This window comes from Leptonychotes weddellii, chromosome 1 (assembly GCF_054177405.1).
Source record: "Leptonychotes weddellii isolate Sample4059 chromosome 1, ASM5417740v2, whole genome shotgun sequence".
NCBI lineage: Eukaryota > Metazoa > Chordata > Mammalia > Carnivora > Phocidae > Leptonychotes > Leptonychotes weddellii.
This window is the reverse complement of record NC_138369.1, coordinates 75,715,002-75,727,373: the sequence shown is the minus strand read 5'-3', so window position 1 is coordinate 75,727,373 and position 12,372 is coordinate 75,715,002. Positions and strand designations below refer to the sequence as shown.

Below are 12,372 nucleotides of genomic sequence, written 5' to 3'. Positions count from 1 at the left end.
GGAGTGATGGGACATCTAGGAACATAGAAGTGACCTCCCAGCACTTCGTCTTTTTTGAGGGCTAATGAGCCAGGCAGCTCTACCAGTTTCTCTGGGCTGGGTTTTGGAGTCCGGGCTGTTATTTTTTTGTTCTAGTATGTTCGGGCTGCTTTCAGAGGACATGAGGTCCTATGAGACTTGCTGGTATGGGTTCCTGCCACACCAGTGTGACACCTCCAACTATAAAGACTGAAGAGAGGAGCTAAGGGATCCCAGGCCCTCATCTTTAAGCCAATTTTCCTCTGGAAAGAAGACCCCAAAACTCTGTTAACATTCCTTGTGGAAGGCAATATTGCTCAGTTGACATTAGAAGAAAACTCCATGATCATTATCTGGACTAAGGACTTTGTGTCCCAGGTAATACTAGAGATCTTCGCAGTTGCCTTCTCTCTCCATGACCTCACCAGAGTCTCTCTCGTCCATCCATTAGCTAAAGCACAGACTGAGGCATTACTCTTAATGGTTTTTTTTTCCTTTCTTCTTTTTTCTGGATATCTTAGCAAAGTTCTTTTTATTTATCAACTTTATTGAGGTATAATTGATAGACAATAAAATGCACTCACTTAAAGCATAGAACTCAGTGAGTTTTAACAAATATATACATCAGGGGCGCCTGAGTGGCTCAGTTGGTTAAGCGACTGCCTTCGGCTCAGGTCATGATCCTGGAGTCCCGGGATCGAGTCCTGCATCAGGCTCCCTGCTCAGCAGGGAGTCTGCTTCTCCCTCTGATCCTCCCCCATCTCATGCTCTCTCTCTCTGTCTCATTCTCTCTCTCAAATAAATAAATACAATCTTTAAAAAAAACAAACAACAAAAAAAACCTAAATATATACATCAAGGCAAACCACCACCACAATCAAGGTATCGAATTTTTCCATCACCATAAAAGGTTCCCTCACGCCCTTTGAGTCAATTCCTAATTCCCAGACAACCACTGGCCTCATTGCTATCACTACAGATAAGTACTGCTGGTTCTAGAACTTCACAGAAATGCAATCATTCAATATGAACTCCTTTGTTTGTGGCCTCTCTCACGCAGCACAATATTTTTGATATTCATCCATATTGTTGTATGTATTGATATTTTGTTCCTTTTCATTGCCAAGAAGCATTACATTGCATGGATAAACTATTATTTACCCATTCATCTATTGGTTGACACTTATTTCTAATTTTTGGTACTATGAATAAAACTGCTAAGAACATTTGTGTACAGATCGTCTTGGAGACATGCTTTCATTTCTTTTTTTTTTTTAAAGATTTTATTTATTTATTTGACAGATACACAGCGAGAGAGGGAACACAAGCAGGGAGAGCGAGAGAGGGAGAAGCAGGCTTCCCACAGAACAGGGAGCCCGATGTGGGGCTCGATCCCAGGACCCTGGGATCATGACCTGAGCCGAAGGCAGACGCTTAACGACTGAGCCACCCAGGCGCCCCATGCTTTCATTTCTCTTAGGTAATTATCTAGAGGTAGAATTGCAGAGTCAGTGTTTTCATTTTTAAAATTAAAACAGTAAAAATATATCATTGTCTAACAGAGTTCAAATCACTTTATTTCCACTTGGACATTTAAAGGGAAGAGAGGACACCATAAGTCACAGAGCAGCCCACAGCCACAAAGGGCATGTGGACTTCCTATGGGCAAGCAAAGGACAACGCCCCCTGAGGTCAGAGCTTTCTCTGAGCACAGGGAAGGGGCTCGGGACTTACTCAAGGAGTAGCTGAAAGGGTACTTAAGTGACAACTGGTCAGGCCATGGGCAGGCAGCCAAGGCCTACGCTGGTGAAGCTTTATCATCTGAACAGGTGGATTGAGAGCCATGCTCTGTCCGCACCAAGCTCATGAGCCTCAAGCTATTCCAGCTTTGCAAGAAACCCTATTCTGCAACTCAACAGGGAGCTGCTGAAAATAAGGCTAAATGCAATGAAATTCCTGGCAGAAATTAATGTGCGAGAAATCATCAGTATCACATGTAAGGGGTTAGGGATTGGGATAATTTCTTTAATGTTCCAGTTGTGCTTTCTCATTTGATTATAATGGTTATCCATGACTTTGGCTAGATTAAATCAGCGGTAGTCAACGAAATGCATATCAAATGTAAATAACATCTTACTCTGTTTTCTTTCTCTGCAACTAACTCCTCACATCTCAGAGGGAATTTTCCAATTCAACATCAAAGACTGATTAAACATTTGGTGTAGAAGCTTCAAAAAAAGACTGTGTAATTTTATTTTACATATACATGCTAGATGAAAAATAAATAAAAACTTCCCCTGGGTGCTAAAAGTTTGGAGTCAAATCTTCTAAAAGGCAAAGAGAATGGGGAAAATAACCACTTCAGAATTCATCAACAAATTAAAGTGTCATATCTCAAAATTTCATGATACAGCTATATGATCACTAATAATCTTGGAGTGGCCCATAAGTCCAATCAATCATCAACCCAAAGGTTATGTTTTCATAGTTCTAGGTCTCCCTTTCCAATTTAGAAAAATATGAATTTACAGGGAGAAAATAATAAGGGGATTGTTTAACGTATTTTACAAGGCATTTGGCCCGACTAAAACCACAATGTGTTTTTTGGATCTGACAGCTTATTATGGGAGACCTAAGTAGTGTTTCCTTATAGCATAAATAAGGTGGTCGAAGGAATAGATTTGACCATTTCCAGTTTGGCTGGTAAATCAATTTCTGGTCTACCATGCTGAAACCCCCATGACAAAAGACAAAGGAGGACATCAGCGTGAGTCTCCTGGTAGCAGGTGCAGCCTGTGGTCAGGCCTAGCTTAGGAGTAATTTGACTACTACAGTTCACAAAAATTAGCAAAGAGTCACACAAAGACTCTGCCTTTTGAAAGTCCAACTCATTTGTCTGCTTCTTGAGAATCTATTGCTCCTACCCACAACCTCCAAATGCATACACTTTGGGGAAAATGGAAAGGGTGCTCCTCTAGAAAGCAGGCACTTTTGAGTTCTTGAGCAAATTACATAATGTCTTTGGTTTCTCATTATGAAATGAGTAGTAAGTACTTTTCTACTTGAGACCCAGAGGCTGGGCTCAGACCTCTTGATCCTAGACCACCCACTCAATATCCTGTTCTGGGGCTTCCTCTTTATACACAGGGATGGTTCTGCCTTACAGCAAAGCACAAGCCATCCATATCAAGTGCTACCCAATGGCCTAACTCTCAGTTTTATATTTTTGGAAAGAAAGACCCGTGGGATATTTCTGTGCTTCTAAGTTTTACCTTTGGAAAATAACAATATATTAAAGAAATACCTAAAAAGGCTCTAAGATGCAAATCCATCTGATATACATATTTGTTTATCAATAACACCTGTTACCAGATGGCTTCCACAACACCATTTTATTTTATTTTTTTTTTCAAAGATTTTATTTATTTTTTAGAGAGCGAGCGAGAGAGAAACAGCATGAGAGGGGAGAGGGTCAGAGGGAGAAGCAGGCTCTCCGCTGAGCCGGGAGCCCGATGCGGGACTCGATCCCAGGACCCTGGGATCATGACCTGAGCCGAAGGCAGGCGCTTAACCATCTGAGCCACCCAGGCGCCCTACACAACACCATTTTAAAAGTTGGCAAATGCCAACCTAAAGAGCTTCAGGTGCTAGTTTCCTTACAGGTGAAGGAGGCAGCACAAGTTCTAAAAGCTCTGTCAGGAAGACATCAAATGCAAATTCGGGCTGAGATGACCAGTCAATCCAAATTTCACTACTTTCACTCTCAGTTTGCAAAGAGAACTCAACTACTGCCCAAAAGAGTTGTTACACCATTGTGCAGCCATGAGGACACACCTCAAAGACCTCCCACTACAAAGAGCATAATTGGTCAAGGGCCCCAGGGCTGTGTTCTGGAATCCATCCCTGTATTCTCTCAGAGGCTACTACCACTGCTAAAGTACAGCAGGGATACTAAGGCAAGCCCCCCTGATGGCTGACTTTGCTTAAAGACTTCCTGATGTCTTGGTTGCCTCTGTTTGCCTAGCAGACTAGTACACATCCACCAAACCTCTCTCTTTTCATTTGGAACATGACTTGAATCATGGTCTGATGGTTCAGCCTTTTCCAGCTCCTTTCCTAATGCCTATAATGCAGACATTTTCCCTAATAATATCCTTGCACTTTTGTTCCCATCTTGACATCTGCTTCTCAGAGGGCCAGACTAACATATCATTCATTCATTTATTCAAGAAATATTTATTGAGTGCCTACACTATTCCTGGCACTTTGTCCTAGGCACTGGGGAGGCTGGTACAAGCCTGAGATGGCCCCCATGGTCAGAACCCTCCCTCCTGGGGTCATAAACTGTTTCCCTTTCTTTGGCTCTTACTGTGTTTTGGGCACTGAGGCAAGAGCACATCACATGCCTACTCTCATTTGCTTTTCACAACAACTCCTAAAGGAGGTATTATTCTTGTTTCATAGATAAGGAAACTGAGATCTACAAAGATGAAGCTGCCCCCTCATAGGGGCAGCTTTTGACTCCAAAATTCATGTTTTCAACCATTAAGCTCTGCTCTCTCTCTCCCATTTGAGTCACAGCTCTGAGCACTTCTGGCAATGATTGCAAATCCATATAGTTGATTTTCCAAAGCCTGACTTCATTTTTTCACTTTAAATTTATGAAGGCCAGGGAAATCACTTCTAGAAGAGGGAAACAGTACTTCAGGGCATTTGTAGTCCTACACTATTCTGGAGTCAGTTAATGATGATATTGTTTAACTCATGTAGAAGAGGTTTCTCACCTGGTGTGAGTTTCTAACTCATCTTCATCTATTACAAAGAAGATGGAAGAGAACAGACAAATCCCTTGGCTTCTCTGCTTTTTATCCTGGTCCCAGCTCAGCTCTGGCAAACTGATGGAAGGTGGTTACATCCATCCAGGGCTTTTCTCAGAGGCCACCCAGGCCTACTAGAGGGTCAGCCACACCAACCCATGTGCCAACCCTTCCGAATACTGACGCAAACTCATACCATGATCTCCAAGGTCAGTCATACCATGATCTTCTGTACTTGACTCAAGTGGGTCAAGGTCCAAAGAAGGAATGGGCTGAGACTCAGGCAGGTTCTCTGAAGTCAGGTCATCAAATTCCTTGTGGAAGGTAATTAACAGTTTGTGAGAAGCTGATAGAAGGAAACAGGATTACTACAAATGAAACAATATTGTTTAGAAGACTATTTGGAAATAAAAATCTGTCAAATCCTCTCCATTAAACATGATACCACTTTCAAATTTCAGAAAGGCAGCCTGGGAGAAGAGAAGCAGCCTTGAACCAACTCAGCAGGTGACCTGAACCTTCTATGGCATCCGTTTCAGGGCCATCACTAGGGTGGGGCAGGAGGAATACCCAGGTGCACAATGAAGGAGGTATTCACTTTCTGGCTCATGCAAGAGCAGGAGTGATCTGCAGCTAAGAACAAATACCCCTGTAATTCTGCATCCAGGGTCCCACACCCACCTCCCCCTAGTCCAGCCCTGCTCAGGTTCCTCATCTCAGAAGTGGAGCTGTTGGCCTGGATGACTTCCAAGTTCTCATCTAGCTTTAACAGTGCTGTGATTCTGCTCCGGTGCCCCAGCTTCCTAAAGAAAGAGATCTACGAGGCCACATGAAAGAACTCACACTTCAGATAAAAGCAAAAGCTAAATTTCTCAAATATATCAGTAGGTATTTCAATAGATCATTTTGGTTTTTTCTGTTGTGTGTGTGTGTGTGTTTGCAACCTAGAGCTAATGCCGAACTGACCTATTTTCCTTGGTAAGTGGCTTTCATGGAAAACTACACCAAGAGGGTCTTCTTATTAAAAACAGAAGGGAAAGCTCAAACTCATCTTAATGAATAAGCGAATAAAGCCATGCCACACTGTGGTACATACAGCATTTGTGAAAATACAGTCATCAAATATTTTTTAGGAAGTCCAGTTTTTGTACTGTATAATTGCTGTAGGAGGTGAAATTGGTTTCAAATTTCAAAGGATCACTACAGCACACACGCAACTCTAAGAACAAAGAACAGAGATTACATGAAGTGTGTTTTCACTTCTACTTCAGAAATTATTGGAAAATAAGAATTTGGACCTTCAATTGACTTTGATTTGCTGAGGTTCTCTTTGAAGAGAACAGATAGAATTGTTATAATTGCTTCTCTTAAAAAGGATTTGCTCTGATCTTTGATCCCCTTTACTATTTCGTATATGGAGACCTGATCAGTTACACACTTCTCACAGAAACCCAGTTTTGGTACCATCACAACTACAAGTGCCAAAAGATAAAAGAAAGACCAGGCTTATCGAGTGTATTATGGATTCTAGTTGTTTTAAAGCTATCACCCTTTAAAGAAATGGTGCCTAACATGATTCCACGTTCAACTAGGTGGTGATTTCAAAGCCAGATTTCAAAGCCCAAATTCAGCCAAGTAGAAAATGCCTGCCAAAATAAAAGGCCCTGTTAGGGTCTGAGAAACAAAACAAGCCATTCTAAATGCCTCAAAGAATTTTTATAACATGTTTAAGAAATGACAGAGCCAGCCCATTTTCTCCCCTAACTCTGATTTTATCTCATACAACTGCTTCTGAAATATAAAGCACTTTGCATCAGCTGGCAAGAGAGAAGGAGCAAGAACCAGAGAACCGAGCCCCAGCGAAATCGGGAAGAAATTAAATCATAAATATGTGTATGAGCAGAGATAGGAGCCTTTTCCTCTTTCTTCCTTTACTCCTCTTCACGTTTTTCTTTAGCTTCTTGCATCTGATTAATCCAATTTCTTTCTTACATTTTATTTCCTCTTTTCCAGCTCACTGATGCCTTTTCTTGAGATGTTTAAAACCCTTCAGTCCCTCCGCAAAGTGTCTGGCTTCCCATTTCCTCTCTCCTTTGTTCTTTGAATATCATTAAACCTGCCTCACTCTGTGCCTGTGAATATGATTAACCGTGTCTCTTCCCTGCCTAGCCTCCTCTCTTCATCCTTCTCCTGGGGCGAACAAGAAAGCCCAGGTCACTTTTCCTTTACTTCCATTCCCATGAAATGTTTTTTTCCCAAAGAGTCTATAAGAAAGCCTGTTAATCGGTGGCTTTTCCCGGTCTTCCTACATCTGAAAGTGAATGGCTTTCAAGAGCCTCAATTCCTGTCCATTATTAATCAGAGTGTGGTCCTGGATGAGCAGCCTCAGAATCACCAGGGAGCTTGTTAAAAATTCAGCATCCCAAGCCCCACCCCAGACCAGCCAAATCAGAATCTGCCTTTTAACAAAACCAATAGGTGATTTGGGTGAATTTTGAAGTTTGACAGGCATTGCTGTAAGCTATAAGAATTTAGAGAAGAGCCAGTCGATTGTGGACCTGTGAGGTCAAAGAGGATTTTCCTAAAGAGAAAGTGACATTTGAAAGTGAGAAGGTGGGATGCTAATGAGGGGCCAGATGGAAGTGGCTGATATCATTGCATAAAACAGGGCAAGATACGGGGGGGGGGCGGGGGGGGTTGGGAGGGTTGGGAGGGTTGCTGAGCAACCCTGTCTGCAAGACTGAACCAGCTAGAGGATATTGTCTGCAAGAGCCAAGCATTTCCATTCACCAGGTTCTATGAGTGGGAATGATCCCATCTTCCATGTCTCTGGGACCCACAACAGATCCCACAGCTGGCTTTACTTAACGGGGTGGGAGATGAGCAGAGAGGGGGGCAAGTGGGATTGAGCACATGTCACCAGTGTCCCCACATTATCTGCTAAAGGGTCCAAGAAAGAGATACTCTTAAGGTCAGAGAAGGCGGGACCCCCCCATCTGGTCCAACTTTGGGTTTACAGAAATCGACAACACTCACAACCACTAAATAATTGAGAAAGATGGGTTACCTCTCAGATGGAGGCAGAAAACAAGTGACCCTAAGCTCTACCTGGCTGCAAGTGAGCTTTGCTGGGGGCTCCTGCAATGCCCCAGGGTTTGGAGCTCTCTGTTCACTGAACTACAGCAGAATGAGTGTCCCCAGACTTCAGAGATCAGCCCCACAGCCTCAGGGGGGCTTGGCTCTTCCTGCCAAAGAAAAATAATCTCCCTCAGGTACAGAGATCCCCAGTGAATGAACAACCAGAATTTGAGACCTAAAGTTCTCCATAAAAATGACTCCTTCCCATGTTGCTTTTACCAGAAGAGCTAGGAAGTTGGGGTTGATGTCTATTGTCCAAATATGATCCTGAAGAAAGACTTCCTTAAGTATCAGAGCCTATTAACATAAGAATAAAATAAATAAATAAATAAATAAAATCTTAAAAAAAAAAAAAAGAAAAGTATCAGAGCCTACACCACGGCTCATGAAGATGTTTTTAACCATTAGAGAAAATGGTATTTGCTATTCAGGGGCTTGGGATGCTGAGGATATGATTCAGGGTCCATTTCATGTGACTCCGCAACCCTATTTATTATTGGACATCTAAGGTAATTATTCAGAGTTCGAAAGGGGTTATTAACACAATGCACAATGATATAGATGGGAGACAGAAAATAAAAAGGGAAAGAACAAAAAATAAGACAGAAAGAGAACAATGGATTAAGAGATAATGCAAAAATAGCACAGCTGAAATTCAAAATTAGATATACACACATTTGTTCTGCAGTCATAATTTTACTCATCAATTGTTCATTCCATGCTGATTGAGTTTTCTTGTACACAGTAGGCACTTGATGTTTTTGGATCAATCTACTGATCCATCTCTAAGTACAGCTGCTCTGAATTACTGTCATCACTAACCATTGGTCTGTATGCTAAAATGAACCCCAGTACCTCCACCCTAAATCAGGCAAAATTGGTCTGGATGCTCTTTTTTCCCCCTATGTCCCTTTTCCTACCTGACTGGCCACATGAATGCGATGAATCTAAGCAATTAAAGGTCTGATGTAACATTTAAAACAAGAGAGCACTTACATGGAGTATATCAACAGTTAGCTGCTCAGAGTTCCGAGATCTCAACTCTTGCATTCTTTTGTTATTTTCTTCATATTTTTCTTCTGCAAGCTTCCTGCAAATTTAAAGTGAGTGTAGAAAACAGCTGCATTTTGCTAAAGCCATATCTATATTCTGCAGGTAAGTGTGATCCCTGTTTCAACAGGCAACGGGTCTCTCCCTCATCAAGGTAAATGCGGTGTAGCACTCACTGGATTCTCTTTTAAAGCACACATGATGATGCTCTGGCTCCTTATCCATCCTTAGAACCCCTAAAACGCATCACTGCAATTCAAAATTAGATATACACACATTTGCCATATGGCAACTTCAAGAATAAAGTTATTTAGGTTTTATAAAACAAAATATTAGCATGTCTGTACTTCTCAATTTCTAATTTCTGGGGATAACATTTCTTAGAAGCAGGGGTCCTTGAACATTCCAGAAAAAAATCCCAGTTTCTAACTAGGGGTTGACACATATTAAAAACACAGAATTCTTACCATGTCAGATTCCTCGTGAGGATCTGTGGGACTCTGAGGCAAAAGAAGGCAGTCTGGACCCCTGCGCATTCTCTGTGATGGCGGGGGGGAGGGGGTGTCACCAACACCCAGACCATGCCCAACACGTACTAATAACTCGATTACTGCTCTCAGGATGAATAAACCCACAAACAAGGAGAAGAGAGCTAGATTTCAAAGAATTTATCGAAAGAACTTGAGAGCCACTGTGAAGGGGAATTTTTCTCCAACACATTTTGTTTTGGGAAGAGGTAGAGGTAGAGAAGGTGTTTTGTCTAGTAGAGAAGAGGTAAATGTCATAGACCTGCTACTAAACTGGAAGAAAGATTTGAGTTCTTGTGATTACTTGTGTGCTAATATAGATTTAGATTTTTTTGAAAAGTCACTGAATATCCCTGTAGTCAAATTTTGTTTATAAAGTGGGTACATTACATCCCTTCTGACAATAGAGTTGTTTACTAGCTAAAACACATGACTGTGGCTCAAATTCTAGAAATAATGATCAAAAACAATTCCAAAGCAATTCATTCATAAAATTAAGACCAAACTTTATTTATAACCATTGCCTTTAAATAATAAACATATTGAATGTCATGTGGAAGATCTATGACTTTCTTTGTGTATAAAAAAGTTTTAATCTGAAATATAATTTGTAATGTGCATGTAATTTATTAAATTGCCTTTTTGATTTGTTCCTGTCAGATTTAATTTTCCTTTTAAACCCTCAATGACAAGAGTCATGGTACCCCAGAAATATTGCTATTCCTGAGGCCTCAGAAATAGATCCAGGAGTGTTAGTTGATACAATGGCTCACGCAATTTATGTAAATTTATTTTCTCAGTCAAACCCACACTGAGTGGTGCAGTGGTTTGCAGAAACCAGCTTGTACTTGTTCCCAAGAGCAGACTGTGTACTTATCTTCTAACTGAACATTTGATGATATCACATTGATAGCTTGAAATTAGCCATTGCGGAAACATTTACACCCCCCAGCCCCACAACCCCAGAGGTGGTGGTTGTTAAACATTTACCAGCACAGGACTGCCCATGGTGCACTTTGACAGAAATCTTTTTCCACATTGATTACAGAAAGCATGTGTTAAGGGGAAAGAAGTAGTCTCACAGATTCTTACTTGGTTCCAAATGGCATGCACTGTAAGTAAAAGAATACCTCCAAATTCTTTTTCAGATACATTACCAAGGTCACAAAATGAACAGATTTGAGTTTCAGGTCTTTTCTGTCTCTCTAGTTCTTAGTTGGGGCTTCTAAGCTACCAAAAAGTTGGCAGAGAAAGAAAGAAGAAAAATTAGGAGACTGGATAACCTACCAACTGAAAAATCTGTCTTTGAGAAACTGGGAGTCTAGGGCTCTTTGGAATCTCCCCTTTTCCTGTAAATACTTGAATTACCAGCAGGGTTGCCCAGAGCAAAGGGCTTCACTTGACAGAGCAGAGCTGCTTCCAGTCTACTTTCTAAAGCCCACAATTTCCTGCCGGTACATTCTTCTCGCTATAGACCAGCTAGGTCTCCTGGCAGAGGGGGTACAGCAAACATCTGGGGAATGAGGACCCACAGTGAAGCCACTCTTTTCATCCTCTCACCGGGGTATATACAGGTTGTGTCAGCAGTAACAAGGCTTCATTTGGAGGCTGACTCTATGTTTTCATCATTAAAAACCTCCCTGACATTCAATCTTTCTTTGCACACAAGACTGAAGGCCTGACATTAATAGTGGCTGGCATCCGATAACCATCTATGGGGACGAGTGAGTGAAGAAACAAAGAAATATATAATGCATATGTGCATTTTGCTTTCTTGTTTTTGCTTCTGCTTTTCTCCAGTCAATTTCTTCAGAGCCCTGGGAAGTGGCCAGAGCACAGGTACCTTAAGGAAAGACAGCTTACTTCAGCTTCTGGGCTTTCTCATCAGCTGCCTGGAGCTTCCTCAGCCGCATCCTTTCTCTTGGTGTCATTTTCTGCACTTCAGACAGTGCCCGCAGAGTCTGCAGGTGGATCTTTTTTTGCCTATAAATAATAAAGATCCCCCACATGCAACTCATCCCAAACATGCTCAGAAAAATTAAATAAATATTTTACAGAAGTATCATTACACTACTGAGAAGGGGAAAGCATCTCGAGACAGACCAGGCAAAAACTAATAAACTCAGGGTAGGTAATGAGCCAACCAGGACTGTGGTTAATTGGTAATATTTTTCAAATTAGACTTTTGTTTAAAAGCAAATTAGGTACTTTCCAAATTTCTGCTCATTTCATGGCCTATGACTGGTTTTCATAATGTAAGACAAATTAGGGTCTTGGACATCAAGGAGTAAATGGACTGGCGGACTAATTCAACCCTGCGGATAGGATTTAATCTTTGGAATTAGGCAGGGTTTGAACCCCATCTGTACCACGCATTAGTTCTGTAGCCTTGGGCAAGTTACTGAACCTCTCTGAAGCTCCATTTTCTCATCTGTAAAGAACAGGCTTTAGTATTATATGAAACAATGTATGTACAGTGTCTGACACATCAAAGTAACCCAAACAGTAGTCTTGTAATAGTTAAATTTTGTTGAATATGTTGTATATTCTATGCTTCATACAGCAGGTAAGCATGGCACAGTGGTTATCACACAGGTTAATAACATTGTCTGGGTTTGAATACTAGCTCCCAGGTTACATGTATATGTCCTTGGGCAAGTTATTTAAGCTCCCTATGATCATTAAAAAAATAATAATTATAAAATAATAGTACCTAATTCATAGGGTTCTTGTGAGTTTAAATTAGTTAATTCATGTAAAGTGCTTATAACAGTGCCAAGCACCCCACAGAATATTAGTTAAAATTGTTATTTAAGAGCCTC

General features: G+C 41.2%; 1 protein-coding gene across 1 annotated transcript in view; it reads right to left on the bottom strand.

Moving 5' to 3' along the window:
• The window catches only part of NEK11 (NIMA related kinase 11), a 188,005-nt gene that overhangs the window by 82,423 nt on the left and 93,210 nt on the right, over nt 1-12,372 (bottom strand). The window contains exons 10-12 of the mRNA XM_081802014.1: nt 11,414-11,533; nt 8,970-9,063; nt 5,032-5,149 (exon numbers count right to left, since the gene is read on the bottom strand). Of these exons, the coding sequence (XP_081658140.1) occupies nt 5,032-5,149; nt 8,970-9,063; nt 11,414-11,533 (332 nt within the window). The remainder of the gene's footprint in view (nt 1-5,031; nt 5,150-8,969; nt 9,064-11,413; nt 11,534-12,372) is intronic.